Source organism: Myxocyprinus asiaticus, chromosome 12 (genome assembly GCF_019703515.2).
Source record: "Myxocyprinus asiaticus isolate MX2 ecotype Aquarium Trade chromosome 12, UBuf_Myxa_2, whole genome shotgun sequence".
Classification (NCBI taxonomy): domain Eukaryota; kingdom Metazoa; phylum Chordata; class Actinopteri; order Cypriniformes; family Catostomidae; genus Myxocyprinus; species Myxocyprinus asiaticus.
The window spans coordinates 11,510,839-11,525,631 of NC_059355.1; the positions used below are offsets into that span (position 1 = coordinate 11,510,839).

Below are 14,793 nucleotides of genomic sequence, written 5' to 3' on the forward strand. Positions count from 1 at the left end.
CACTTGTGAATCCATTTCATGAGGTCTTTAGATTACACACAGTCACAGACATATAAATCACATTCAGAATACAATTTAATTTCAAGTCAGTCTTTTTCATAAATGTTATGTGCATATATGAGGTCCTCAACACGTCACATACTGTATATGAGCATAAGACAATATTGTTTAATACCACAACAAAAGCATATGTGCTTAAGAACGTAGGAAAGGCATTCTGCTAATTCGTTTGTATTTTGCTCGTTTATGACGAAGATGATAATGTATCATCTGTGTTGTCAGTAGATTCTTCATCTGTGTCACAGCTATCTGAAGACTCATCCTCATCATCACTGCCATCATCCTCTTCTTCGTCGTCATCATAATCATCATCAGATGTGTCAAATTCATCAGATTCATCATTATCATTGTCTGAGTCTTCATTCGCTTCTTGAGTTTATGATGAGGATCCAATATACAGTAGATGGACAATTAAAAATAAAGAGGGAAGACACACACACACACACACACACACACACACACATGCTTGAATTCCAAGGAAATTTGTTGTGCATACAATGACTCAAACACAATATCCAGTGACCCATTTGGAACATTAGTTCTAATTAATCCATTTGATTCTATTTCAATCTTATTTTCATTCATGTCTGTGGGGCTTAACAAATGCTTTTTAGTGCAAGCTATTAAGGGACGCGCATCTTGCAGGTAATTTAAATACAAAAGAGTAAAGATCTAATAAGATTTTAATTTATAATAAAAATGGAAATACTTCAATTTCTAATGTGAACAGAGAAAGAAGGAAAAAGTAATAGATAGATTAACCCTTTAAATCTTCAAAAATTCTTGATTAAATGGATGGATAGATGGATGGATGGATTGATGGATGGATGGATATAGAAGAAAGCTGGATGGATGGATGGATGATGGAGAAGAAAGCTTGATGGATGGATGAGAAAGCATGATGGATGGACATATGACCTGACAGACAGACAGACAGATATGACAGACAGATAAGATAGATAGATAGATAGATAGATAGATAGATAGATCTTTAATCTCACCTATCAGTAACTTCTCTTCAGTGAGAGGCAGGAAGTTCTTGGCTTCTGAGTTCTGGGGCTCATAAATAAGAACTACATTTCAAGAGTGAATTGGTGAAAACATGTCAGTGTGTCAGGAAAGCCAAGATTGTAAAAATATTTTAATGTAAACAACACTTCCTCACATGACTAGTGACTTACTCATTTGACAGTGTTTCTAGGCAAGTTGATAGTTCTTTGCCATCACAGCCTGTAGAAACTGGACTCACAAAAACAGACCTCCATCTCAATACCAACTATACAAATATGCAGTGCCTTTCAACTATTAATAAGCACAGCTGATACTTGTTTACATGGCATGTGTTCTTAATGCCGCCTCACCTCTGCAAACAATTCTAGCGGCAGGTGTCCTTCAGATATCTCACTTTCAGCATCCTCACTCTCTTCATCTTCACCCTGTGCAATGTGAGGATCCTGGTCAGTTTCAGACAGCACTGCTTGAGGGGTCTGGATCTGTAGTTCATGCTTACTGCCCAAATGGACTTCAGTTATTGCTTGCCTGTCTGAAATTTAGTCAGATTTGGTAGTGAGTAACAGATCCGTATAAGATGCTCCAGAATTTGTTCCAAAGAGCTATTTGTGTGGAATAAATCGGAAGTTTTCTGATTTTGAGTATAGAATACTAAATATTACTCCTTCATAATGATTTTGTTTTAAATGTTTAAAAATCCTAAAACTTTGTTTAAATGAAAAAAGTTCCAGGTTTTCAAAGTGGTTTCAGACTTCTGGACCCCACTGTATAGTCTACAGGAGTCCAAGGGCATTACAAAATGCTTCAGGAACTGTGAGACAAATAGATTGAAGAGTAAATGTGCAGACAGGACTAAAGGATAAAGGGTAAAACAAATTCAGTACCTGTCATAACAGGGGAAGACTGTTTAGGTAGTTTATGTCCATGCGTGGTTACATTTTTGAAGGACGGATCTTTAGAGGCAGTATACCCTCTGCTGCTGAAAAAAATGGGCAATAAAAGGTAAACTATTAGAGCTCAGTGGAGCGAATTAATGCCATCAGCTCTCCTGCTTTATGCATGTATGGCCCATAAACCACACCCCCATCTTCTTTCGACTGCTCCTGTTAGGGGTCGATACAGCAGACCAGCAGCGATCCGCATATTTGACTTGGCACAGGTTTTACGCCAGATGCCCTTCCTGACGCAACCCCCAGTGGCTGAGGGACTCTCACTTACACCTACGGGCTATTTAGAGTCTCCAATTCACTTAACCTGCATGTTTTTGGACTTGTGGGGGAAACCAGAACACCTGTAGGAAACCCATGTGAACACAGGGAGAAAATGCAAACTCCATAGAGAAAGGCCCAATTGAGTCAGGACTTGAACCCAGGACCTTCTTGATGTGACACAACAGTGCTAACTACTGAGCCACTGTACCACACCCCCGAGCGTGACCTAAAGAACATGCAGACCGGAATACAAAATCCACTGAAATTTAAAAGATAATTGTTTTTGTTTTTATTAATATTGAAGGAACAGTTCACTCAAAAATGAAAATTCAGTCATAATTTATTTAATATTTATTCATCATTATTATATCTTTCTTCCATGGAACACAAAAGGTCAAATGTTGAAAAATGTACTGGCCGCACTTTTCCATAAATTGAAAGTGAATGGGGACTGAGGCTGTCAAGCTCAAAAATGACAATTCTAAAGCTATATTCCAAATAATTTAGTTAGTGATAGTTTTGTGTAATGAACAAAAATCTAAGTCGTTATTGACTGAAAATTGTTACGTTAGATTTGATGTCAATGACGTTGTGATGTCAGTGCAACGTGACCAATCATCATTGATGTTAAACCTGACATGAACTCAACCAGTGAATAACAACAATTTTGGTCTGTTCCTCACACAAAGTGAGAAGACTTTGAATATGGTGCACTAGGTATTTTGACTACTTTTATGATTTTTTTTATGGTGCATTTTTGTTATTTTGGAGCTCAACAGCCCAAGTCCCCATTCACTTCCATTATATAAAAAAGAGCTGCATTTTTCAGCATTTCTCCTTTTGTATTCCACGGAAGACATACGAGTTTGGAACTAATTACATAATTTTCAGTTTTGGGTGAACTATTCTTTTAAATCCATTCATTTAGATTTTCGGCCATTGTCTCTAAATTTTAGTTATTTTTTGCAGAGGTGAAAAATCCTAAATAATACACACTGGTAAAATGTATTTTGCTTTTACCGCTTGGAAATGTGTTCTTTGAGTGTGGGATTTGTTTTCTCAGAATTTATAGAAGGATCCAGCGCTTCTGTCTTTCCACTGGGTTTTAGTTTCTGTAGCCTACACAAAATAAAAAGCATTTATGATGATAAATTATGGTTGAAGTGGGCTTGTAAGTTAACTAATACATGAAAAATGTAATATGAGCTGTTTATCTGTGCAAAGACATGTCTAATTTTGAAAACTTTTGAATCTTTTTTAATGCTTTAACAATGACCTGTTGACTGCATTTGAGAATGTCTCTTTTGCTTTTACCTCTTGGAACTTTGAGCTTTGAGCATGGGAGTTTCACTTGAAAGTGAACAGTCACCATTCACTTTCATTGTATGGAGAGACAAAAAAAAAAAAAAAAAAAGATGCAATGAAAGTGAATGGTGACTGAGACTGAACATTCTGCCTAACATCTCCTTTTGTGTTCCACGGAAGAAAAAAGTCATACAGGGGTTGGAACGACATGAGGGTGAGCAAATGATTACAGAATCTTTATTTTTGGTTATACTATTCCTTTAAGGATTGAAATAGTCCTAGTTACCCAGTAAACCATTGTTTAACCTACTTTGGTTTCCATTCAACAGAATGTTTTGCCACTGAATCTACAGAACAAAGGAGGTAATATTATTAACCTTTATAGAAAAAATAAGGAAACTAAGCCAGACTGTTGTCATTTTTGTTGTTTTGTCCATGTAACTTTTCAGTGTTTGAAAACTGTTGCTATAGTTGTGAATAGATATTAATTTTGGCAAACAAACACCAGTTTATTTTACCTGCTAAACTGGAACACGCTAGTTTTATGGGTGCAGCCTCCTTTCATAAAGATAAAAATATGGCTTAAATAGCAAAATCTTTAAAAGAGTAGGCTATACAGTATTATAAAATTATAATAATAAAAAAACTAAACAAATGCAACATCATTTAAAAATCTTCATCTGATGATATGAAAGAAAACATTGAACTCAATAAACCAACTGCAACAAATGTATCATATAAAACTCCATATGCAGGTTGACAAGGCACTTACCTTTTCTTTTGATGAAACTTCAGAAGGCTTTCCAACACACTGTAATCTTATCATTAAAAAGAAAATATTAAAAGTAAATCTTTTTTGAGTTAAAGTGAATGCAGACATGTACAAGCCATTCAAGCCAGGGAGTCCTCAAACTGTCTTTGTGTTCATGTTAAGTTAGTGTTAATATGGGCCAGACTGTTTAAAGCTGACACTTCTTGATGCATTGCCTGTAACAGAAGTCTTTTGAATGTTTTAAGCTTTGATCGTTATCACTGTCACATACTATTGTCTCATTTACCACAAACAAGGGGATCAAGTCTGCATTCGTGTGGAATAACATTTAGAAATTATTTGCAAAATAACATAGAATGAAATATAGGCTACGTTATACAAAATAACCAATGCATTTCAAGCGTCACACGAACGTTCTGTTCATCTTTGCGTCTAATTAAAAAAAATATAATGTTTGTTCAATAACCAATCTGCATTTGTTCATTAATCGCTGTCATAAGATTTTAGGCCAACAGAAAACTTCAGTAAGTTTATCTCTACTTTCTGAAACCCCACAGCGTTCTGTTTCTACAGCAACAAGGGGCCTCACCTCTAAATTATCCGTAAGCAACATGCTCCATCCGGAACCAGTATCTTGCGTTAAATTCGCTAGCCATACCGATTTGGCTCATTTTCAACCATACCTTTCATTTTTAAAGGTCTTAAGAATTACGACCACAATACTATAGTTACTACGGGTATTCTATTAAAAAATCATAATAAATGTACTCGACTTCAAACAGTGTAAGAAGCTTTCAGAAGATTTCTGTCATTTTCTTTCAATTCTTTCTTTTTTTTTCTTCTTTTTTCAATGACAGTTGTTGCTTGTACCACAGTTTTATTGTAGTAACAATACGAGTAATAACAATGGTTGCCATTTTGGCGGAAATGATCAGAACCACTGTGATAAGCTATTATTATAATTATTTGTATTATAATAATAAAAATAACTATTATTATTAAAAAAATAATTATAATAAAACAACAATATAATAAGCTAATAATAGTTTTAATAATAATAATAATAACTATTATTACTTCTATTAATTGTAATAAAGGTTTATTATTATTATTATCATAATAATAATAATTATTAATAATAGTCATTAATAAGCATTAACAATTATATTTATTATTGATAATACATACATATTTTATTGTTATTAATCAATATTATTATTAATAATAAACGGTTTTTTAAAATAAATATATATTATTATTATTACTCTATTATTCTTTGGTCATGGAGTATTATTATTATTATTATTATTATTATTATTTTAATATAAAAAGCTACTAAAATCGTGTGCTTTTTTTCTAAATTATGATTCCAAAAACAATTCAGCAATGAAACAGCCTGCTGTATGTAGGCTACTCGCCATAAAATGTAGGCCTAATATCTTTATTAGAGACACGTTAATTACCCATTTACATTTTTGAGTTTTTGTCATCAGAAGCATGAATGTAACCATCCAAGCTGGTAGGCTATAGCCTACATTATTAAGTGCTTATAAAAGTTAATTTCGAACAACCTTAAGAGTTTTGTTTAAAAGTTATTCGTATTCTCGCGCTTCATGTGATCCAGCATGGGAAATGACGGTCTGTTCTTCTTTATCAGGTGCGTCTTCAGGTGTTTTGCCAGATGGTCGCTGCGCATGAAGCGCTTCAAGCAGTCCGGGCACGTGAAGCGCTTTTCTCCGGTGTGCGTGCGCACGTGCCTCTGGAGCTCGTCGGAGCGCGTGAAGCTCTTCCCGCAGAACATCCATGTGCATACGAACGGGCGCTCACCTGCGTGCCATCTCAGATGCGCCTTCAGGTGCGACGTTTTGCCGTACACCTTCCCACAGCCTGGCATGTGGCACAAGTGTTGCTTTCTCCTGCCCGGTTCATCGGGGGTCTTTTGGCAGTTAGGGCACCTGCATCTCCGGCATCTCCGTGCACCGGTGAGGGAAGATTTAGAGTGCAGGAGGGTGGCGATTTGGGACTGGCACTGCCCAAATTCAAGGTGACCCAGGACCCACCCGCGGTGGATCTGAAAATGGTGCGAGGCGACTGTTGACACGTGATTGGCAGTGCCAGGATTTTGTAGAGTCCACCACTGGATATCATCGCTTGCCAAATGTCTCTTTTGGGTGTGCGTGGGCATGTAGGTCGAAATCGGAAGATTGGCATATGAAGGAGAGCATGCTGATGGGAGTGATTGCACCGGACAAGGCAACACCGGGAAGTTATATTGGTACCCGGGGTCAGATGGAGGTGTCAGGGGCAATTCGTGATGTGGATTAAAGGAGCTCTGGTGGTGCTGTGACAGTCTCACCCTGCAATTAGAGATGAAAGGTCCCTGGGTGGAACCATCGGTGCTCCAGGGATGGAAAAGTTTACTTGGGGACCCTTCATATTGATGGTGCTCCATGGGTCTGGATACACGGGAATGCCCGATGCGATTACAGGTGTCTTCCAACAACGCAAGGGGAGAAACTTTGATGGAATCTGGCGTGGAATTTGGAGTTCGATCCTATAAAATAAGATGTCAATACGCATAAGTCTAAATGATTTGCACTATAAGTGACAAAACTGGTAGGCCTACTTTAGGACAAACGAACACTCATAAGATCTTTATCATAATTGCTACTCATGTAAAATCTTCATGGATGCATAAAAAAGTAATTTAAAAATACATTTATACCATTTACGCACCTGAAGGAAAGCTTGGAGTGGGTCATCGCGCTTTACGGCCAATGCAGCCATGCCAAACCAATGGTGCCTTTTTAATCCAAAGACCAAAGTCCAAAGATCCCCAAAAATGTTTGCGCAATGGTGCGCCTCCTTGATCGTGCGCAACAATTCACAGGAGAACCCTGGAGCAAAGTGAACACACTGGAATAATTTCATAGAGTTTGATCAGAACTCCAGCCAGTCAGAATGAAGCATTCTTGCCTTTGAAGTTTACCGCTGCCCAATCATCAAAGAATAACGGAAGAGCGCAAATCCTTCGAGTGCTTGCTGCTTTGGATGATAAAAGAATTGATTATTTTGAGGATGAGAACGGTGGATAGGAAGGAGGTGCAGTTAATGAATTAACTAATTGAAATTGCGTGAATATACCTACACTGATGATTGGATCAAAGAAGTAATCAAATATAGGCTACTGTATGTGTAATTCAAAAGATAAACAAACTTGAACATAGATCTGGTTTATAGAAACTTTTGGAATTATTCAGTTGGGTTTTGCATGCTTGAATGCTGTTTTTAAAACTTTAAAAAATTTATGTTCTTCAATCCAGTTGAAAATCCATTACCAGGATATTAACCATCAGAGAACCACTATAGAATTGGAAAAGTTGTTTAAAACAATGAAATAATACTTTTTTTTTAAATTTTATTTTTTTTAACTAAACAACTACAAGAGCAGCTCACACTCTGATATGCATAATCATAGCAACAAATCTGAAAATGTTTGCTTAAACTGTATCTTATTTAATTAAAACAGTGGTGAAATTTCGTAACACTGAAAACCCTAAAACAAGATATGCATAAACATTGTGATTTTTTTAATACCCAGTGACTTACTAAAAACATCTACAAGGGAGAAAAAATAAAATATATAATCAATGTCATTGTAGAGGTCTCTAGGGACAAATTACTCTATTTTTATAATATATATTACATACCGTTTTTCCTAAGTTAATAAAAAATATATAAAAAAATGTGTGAATGTTTTTGTTAAATTTAACTGTTTTATTTTTTTTCACCAAAACATATAAAATTTTGAGCATAATAGTAAACCAAAGATATACAAATTAGGGCTGTTGATTGAACTTGTTAATTTAATGTGATTAATTATATAAAAAATAACGCATTACAAAACTAATACAATTAATCATGCACCCCAAGCTGTACGTAAATACCAAAATGAAAATACATATTTTACTACTATCTGAGCAATTCATGCTTTAAGCACATGTAACTTGACTTTTTTTTTTATGAGCCACATCAGCAGGGGGCAGTTGGTGCGCCTCAACAAACCTCACAAGCAGCACGGCCACAGACTGAGAGCCGGTCACACAGGACGCATTCTTGACAACTGGATGAAACATAACAGAATGCATCTAGAGACGTGATTTTCAAAGTTTAAACTACTTTCACTTTAAACTACTTTATATTTACTTTAATTTAACACATCGTCCTAAAACCCAGCCTAATCTCATGAAAATGTAGTGACTATGGCGACATTTTTGCAAAACGAAATTTCGTGCTTCATTACACGTTTTGCTGCAGTTTCCCAGTGAAATATCCAGTCGGGGGCACCGAAAGTGAGTGAAATGGTGTCGTAATCAGACAAGGTTTTAAGGTGAATATTAGATGGATGTTTTAATGAGTAAAACATACCTCCCTAACCTAAAACTTCAACCTAAATCAAACCAATAGTGACCGTAAAGCAAATGAGAAGTGAACAAAACAGACATCATTACCCTTCACCTAAACCTTATAGTGTCCTAAAAGTCAATGCGACATGAAATACACATTTTCTGTAGCAAACACGTCATTTGTGTTGCTTCTATGACACTTTTGTCAAGTGTTAAAATTGATAGTTTTTCAAATGGTGCGTTAAAAAGTGCTGTGATAGTGGGAAGTGGGATGTAGCTGTGTGTGAGTAATAGTGGGAAAAATAAATGTTTAGAAAGTCATAATCATCCATCGTACTTGTCATTTGTGTGAAAGTGGATAAAACAAAGTGGTTGTAGCGCCTCTAGTGTTTCACTAGGAAACTGCGGCTAAATGTAGAATGCAGCACATAAAACTCAGTGCAAAAATGTAGTTATAGTTACATTCACTCTTTGAGACTAGATTGCAAAAACCACAGATGCTCTTAAAGCATCTGATGCACATTTACATAGACTGACAATTAAAAATAGCGCAGACGACATGTCATAATTAATTCGATCAAAAATATAAATTGATTGATAGCCCTAATAAATATACGTATTTATAAAGATATGAAGATTTGATGCTATTACAAAAATGCAAAAAAAACAAAAACTAAAAAAAAAACAGCATGGAAACTTGCTGATGCATTCATCATGAGTAACAGCAAAGGACACCGTTAAGAAGCAGTGAGTGGGAGGCTGGGGCTACTGAATACCTCTTCAAGTGCTTACAAGGGTGTCTAGAACTAGAGCAACATCTGTGGCTTTCTTCTCTGATCCACAACAAAGCAGATCTCTGTTCCTTTGCTACACACTGCTTTGAAGTCTCACACTGACAGAAAGCAGGCATTGTTCTCTCAGGCCTACATGAAGGCCCTCTGACTTGGGTCTCTTTAATTTAAAAGGTTTCCCCAGTAATGTGATAGTTCTCTCCTTTTTCCCTCAGTTAAGCTTTGAGGTGAGGCCCGGTTTTCTGTTTAAAGACCAGAGTTCTGGCGCAGAGTCCTTAGTCCTTAGAGTAGTTTAGCCCTGGGTCATGAACCGTGAGCTGCTTGAACCTGGTGGTGTGTGTGTGTGGTATGGTACACCCATCCTGCTTAAAGGTATGTGAGCTGACGCATGCAGTCATAGAGTTTGTCACTGTTCCTAAAAGTACAACTTATAAAACAAACTTCAATAATACACAATAAAGTTTACCCTAACCCTAAACCTAACCCTAATACAAAAAAAGTAATGCAAATAATACACTAATAAAATAAACTTCTAGCAGACTTACACCTTGTTTTTATTATTATTATTATTATTATTTTATGACGAGAACTTTAAAATGCCCTGCCCAAACTTCTTTTTTGAATAGGAAATACAGCCTGGTCTCATGAACATTACGTGACCGTAGCAACATTTTTGCAGAATGAACTTATGTGCATTATTACATGCTTTGCTGCAGTTTCCCAGTGAAACATCCAGCAGGGGGTGCCAAAAGCAAGTGAAATAGTGTAGTAATCAGACAAGGTTTTTAAGGTGAATATTAATGAGTTAAAAACTTTAACCTAAACCTAACCAATAGTGTTCAAAAACAAAATAAGAAATAAAAAGCAAATTTCTGAAGCAATTACGTCATTTTATGACACTTTAATGGGTCTTTAAGACATGAAAGATTCCCTTTACTTAAGATTTTAATTTAAAAATGAAGTTCTTACTCTGTGTTTAGGCTCATGCAATACATTTGAATTCTTAAACTGTAATCTCTCGCCTGGATTTTTATGTGTATGGGTACTTCTTTGTTGCAAATGCTGCAATTCACAATTTTAAAAAGCATTTTATCAGGGTCAAAAGAGCCTGGGGAGAAAGATGCCAGTTAGTAGAATCAGAGCGCTTTTAAGATCCACTCCAGGGTGTGAGAGTGGCCTATTTTACATTGAACGTTTCCTTTGAGAGAGAGCGAGAGAGAGAAATAGAGGGGAATGATAACAAGGAAATGTAAAAGTCAACAAGGAATGCTTATTTCATTAATTCTACCCCTAACCCAAACCCCAATCTTAAACCTAACCATCAGTGGAATAAAAATTTCATTTTAGAGCAAAAAGGCAACCTCCACGCCCTAGTTTATGTGAATGTGATTACTTCCTAGTTTCCGTGGGACCAGAACCAGTGTCTTGAAGGTTGCTTGCACAATGCGCTATCAGTAGTACTAGAGTGAAAAGTGACCACAGTTGAAACGATGCAAAAATGTCTAATGGGGGATGACGCTTGCCAGTAGTTCGGCAGTATGGGGTTGATTTCAGGGTCCATGAACTTTTGAAAGCAACATGTCGATTTAGGTTTTAATATGACCCTGTTGACTAGAAAACGATAAACAAACTATGCAAGGCACAGTAAAAGAAAATATGACATACTACATTAAATATGTGTTCACTTGCAGTGATGATAAACATGTTTTGTGCTGACGACAATGTGTTTTATTTGATTATAATAGTCATTGGCTACCAGGAGCATGAAATCATTGAAATTAGACATTTGAAACATTTGGAAACCAAACACGTTAATAATATTGCATATTGTTGGGCCAATGCAGTTCATGGGAATATTAATAACTTTTCAATGTTTTATTTTTAGGACATTTTTGTTTACTTCTGCACAATAAAAACTTTTGGTACTGTGTTGAGTCACTACTTGATGTCCATTGTCAAATCAGTGTCCTGAAGCAAAACTGCTTTAAATTCTACAGTTTATTACCCACAACCGAATTCAATTCATTTGCGCATAGGAAGTTATACTATGTGTCAGTCTTTCAGCATTTATGGCATCTTAAAGTAAATTTTGTCAGTCGGTTTGAAACATTTTTCTTGAGGATTTTCTTCATCTGAAGGCATTCAGAGGCTGATAAAGGACTTGTGGAACAACGTCTGCACTTCCTGTCAAAGAGAGACGCTTATGGCTACAGAACTGTTCAACATCCTGCAGGTAAGAGACAGAAAAGATCCCTCCTATCTCTCAGACAGGTAAAGGACATTCAGAGGAAAGTGGCAGTCTTGCTATGTGTTAGCAGCAGATTACCTGTGTGTAAATCTGACAGCATGTGACGATAAGCACTCGGGCATTAGATCCTGTTAACATGTCTCTGCGATGCAAAGAAGAAATCACAAAGATTGTTTCCTTTCAAGTCGTTTTAAGTTGGTCTCTGCAGATCTGTTTCCCTGAGCCAGATATTTAGTCATCATCTCTGGTCAAATATTCTCAAAGCTCCCCAAAACCTGAATTGTAAGGAGAACGGTGGATGATGTGAGGTACCGCTGAATTCCAGAACTTCAAAGCTTTACAGATTAAAATTACACACTCTGACACCGAACTGCACATTCAACAGTCTTCATTCTACCCTTCAGTTTAGCTGCATTAAATTATTGTTACAAACAGAAACGTGTGTTTTGTTTATGCTTCTTACAGTATTCAAAGCAATTTAAGATCATCTGTAGGATTTCCAAATTATTAATTGATTAACCATTAGGATCATCTGGGTTAAATCAAAGTCAAATGTATTAAAATGAATAAGAGCAGATACAAATTAAACGTTTTATGTTATTTGCATTATGAAAGGTATAGCTAGATTTATTAGATGTAGTTAAAAATAAAATGAGGAATTTTGTGTATTGTAATAGGTCTATTGTAAATTATGTTAAAACATAAAAAATGCATTTTAAATAATCTGATTGGAGGTTAGTATTAGAGTTAAAAAATGTACCACTTGTGAAAATAATTACAAAGTGATTAAAACAACTTCAACTCTGTTCTATATATTTACAGTGTATGAAAACACTGTTCCACTGTTCTACATAAACAGTATACCTAAAATGAGAAAGGATGAGGATTGTATATTAAATATGAGCAATGCATTATTATAAATGCTATATGCATCTTCTTTTAGAACCTTTTTTTTTTAAGAAAAAATAGAATAATATGGAATCATATATGTTTATGTATCAGTTACCTTTTTGAAATAATTTCACTACTTTGATCTGAGTGGTTGTTACCATTTTTGCCATGTCCCGAGAACTTCATAAACTTGCAATTTTTAAATAAATATTTATAGCCAAGTGGAGAAATATCATGTAATTTAACTCTGGTCATAAATTGGATGTGGCCCCTTTAAGACTGGAGTTTTGCGACACCTTCTTTCCGGCACTCTTTCGTGTTAGAAGCGTGAGAACATACATTGTGCAAGAGAGGTACCGGTTTTGTTCACTGGTTGAGAATTCTTTGGGATGCATTACATAAGGATTGCATGTGTGGAATTTGACCACGTTCTGTGCACACATGTGAGAACTGGGAGTGTAAATTTAGAATCAATCATATATTATTTAATGATTTATAGCCCAGAGTGTTTTTCAGTTTAGCAAATAAGTGTAATACGTGTTATATGTGAAAACGTGAAATGAGAATTCTATTGTTTTGAACTGTTTTGCATGTCCTTAAAGCCTGGTTAGAAATGCAAAAAATGCTTTGAGTGATTTAAGCATGTGTTAAATGCATAGAATGCTTTGAGTGATTTGAGCAAGTACAAAGTGCATGGGGTGCTGTGAATGATATAAGCATGTATTCAGTATGTGTTGAGGCATGTGGGTAGGCTAATGCCCTGTTTGTATTTTCTTTTGACATTATACTCTACCGTATTTCAGTTCCATATTTCATTACATATTTCATAAGCACAAAGACATAGTTGTTGTATTTTCTGTATTTATAATATATATATATATATGGCCCCATAGACCACTGTTTTTTTCTTCTTCTTGTATTTTTAAAACCGGCCGTCTGAATAAAACACCAAAAGATATTTTTGTGTTCTCTGTGGTTTATTCACAACCCACCGGCTACATATTTTTGGATTTTTCTCCTTTCTCCAATCAAAATGTTTCAAACTAATCAATTTACAAAGTCAGTATGATCATAAGATGGTTCATCTTCAGGTTCTGAAGAAGACTCTTGTGTGGATCGAAATGTTAACCGCATGTACTTATCAAAGATATTTGTTTTATTTATTTTTTGGAGCAGAAAGTGTGTAAGTCTTTTTTCTTTTATTGAGGCTATTGTTTTGGACTCAGCACCTTACAAACATTGCTTTGGTGTGTGTGGGTTTTAACAGACATTGATGTACTAATCCTGAAGAGAGATCCACAAATCAGAGAAATCGCTTGTTACCATGGACGTGAAAATCGTGGCAAAAGAGCAGCAACCACAAATGCTGTAATTAAGTACCCCTACAACCTCAACTACTTATATATTTGTTTTTATCAGAATATTTTACAAAGAAGTTGTTTAAAAATATGTTGTTATACATATAATCAATTATGGATTGCATAAGTGAATAGTTTTATATTGCACCATTGTTTGTGATTATGTCATATGCAATGCTTCATAAGAGGAGTAGTACTTTAGCTCATAACAGAATTGAAGTACACATCTTTGTACCTTTGTCATTTTCTCTGATTTTCAAATGCTTTTTGTTTCAAATCAAAGTTTGTAATACTGCAATTCTGCTTGGAGCTGATTAGTTTGGTTCATAACTTTTTCTTTTTTGGAGGGCAGAATCTCACATTTACTGAATGATGAACAGATGATATTATGAGCACATAATTAAGGACTTTCAGACAGATGGATGGATGTCAACTCACAACTCCAGGGGTGGTAGTCAGCGTCAATACTCGCTGAGCTACACAGCCACCCCCCCTCCCCCTGAAAAAAGTTCAGCTAATCTAGGCTAAGTAGGAATTTTGCATGTTTCTAAATGCACCGTCTTTTGAATTAAATATAAATTATATACACTGAAACACAGCAAGAACTGCCTGACCCTCATTAAATTCCCCTTTGACCAGAGACAGCATTATGCATGAACGTTATGGAATAACAAATAGATCCAATTAGTGATTCATAATTCATTTTGCTCTCAAAATCTTCCATTTGTTTCAAATTAGCA

The 14,793-nt window shown here is 35.7% G+C and overlaps 2 protein-coding genes across 2 annotated transcripts; both read right to left on the minus strand.

Annotated features, from left to right (window-relative positions):
- Positions 1 to 3,664, minus strand: LOC127449611 (glutamate-rich protein 2-like). Its single transcript, XM_051713140.1, is given in 7 exon segments — positions 1 to 429; positions 1,062 to 1,133; positions 1,242 to 1,299; positions 1,422 to 1,603; positions 1,956 to 2,050; positions 3,303 to 3,401; positions 3,597 to 3,664. Coding segments are annotated over 7 exon segments (759 nt in total). The 3' UTR covers positions 1 to 244.
- A 2,229-nt stretch (positions 3,665 to 5,893) lies between these two features.
- LOC127448684 (transcription factor Sp5-like) lies at positions 5,894 to 7,146 on the minus strand. The gene is made up of 2 exons (XM_051711409.1): positions 7,096 to 7,146; positions 5,894 to 6,913 (listed from the first exon to the last, which is right to left on the minus strand). The coding sequence occupies exons 1-2, from the start codon at positions 7,144 to 7,146 to the stop codon at positions 5,945 to 5,947; spliced, it is 1,020 nt and encodes a 339-aa protein (XP_051567369.1). The 3' UTR covers positions 5,894 to 5,944.
- Positions 7,147 to 14,793: the final 7,647 nt, after the last annotated feature.

What these genes read in the sequence shown, in the direction of transcription:
- LOC127448684 (XM_051711409.1), bottom strand. Translation starts at nt 7,146, where the DNA reads ATGGCTGCATTGGCCGTAAAGCGCGATGACCCACTCCAAGCTTTCCTT. An exon ending in CACTCCAAGCTTTCCTTCAG is followed by an intron (nt 6,914 to 7,095) that starts GTGCGTAAATGG and finishes CTTATTTTATAG; the next exon opens with GATCGAACTCCAAATTCCAC.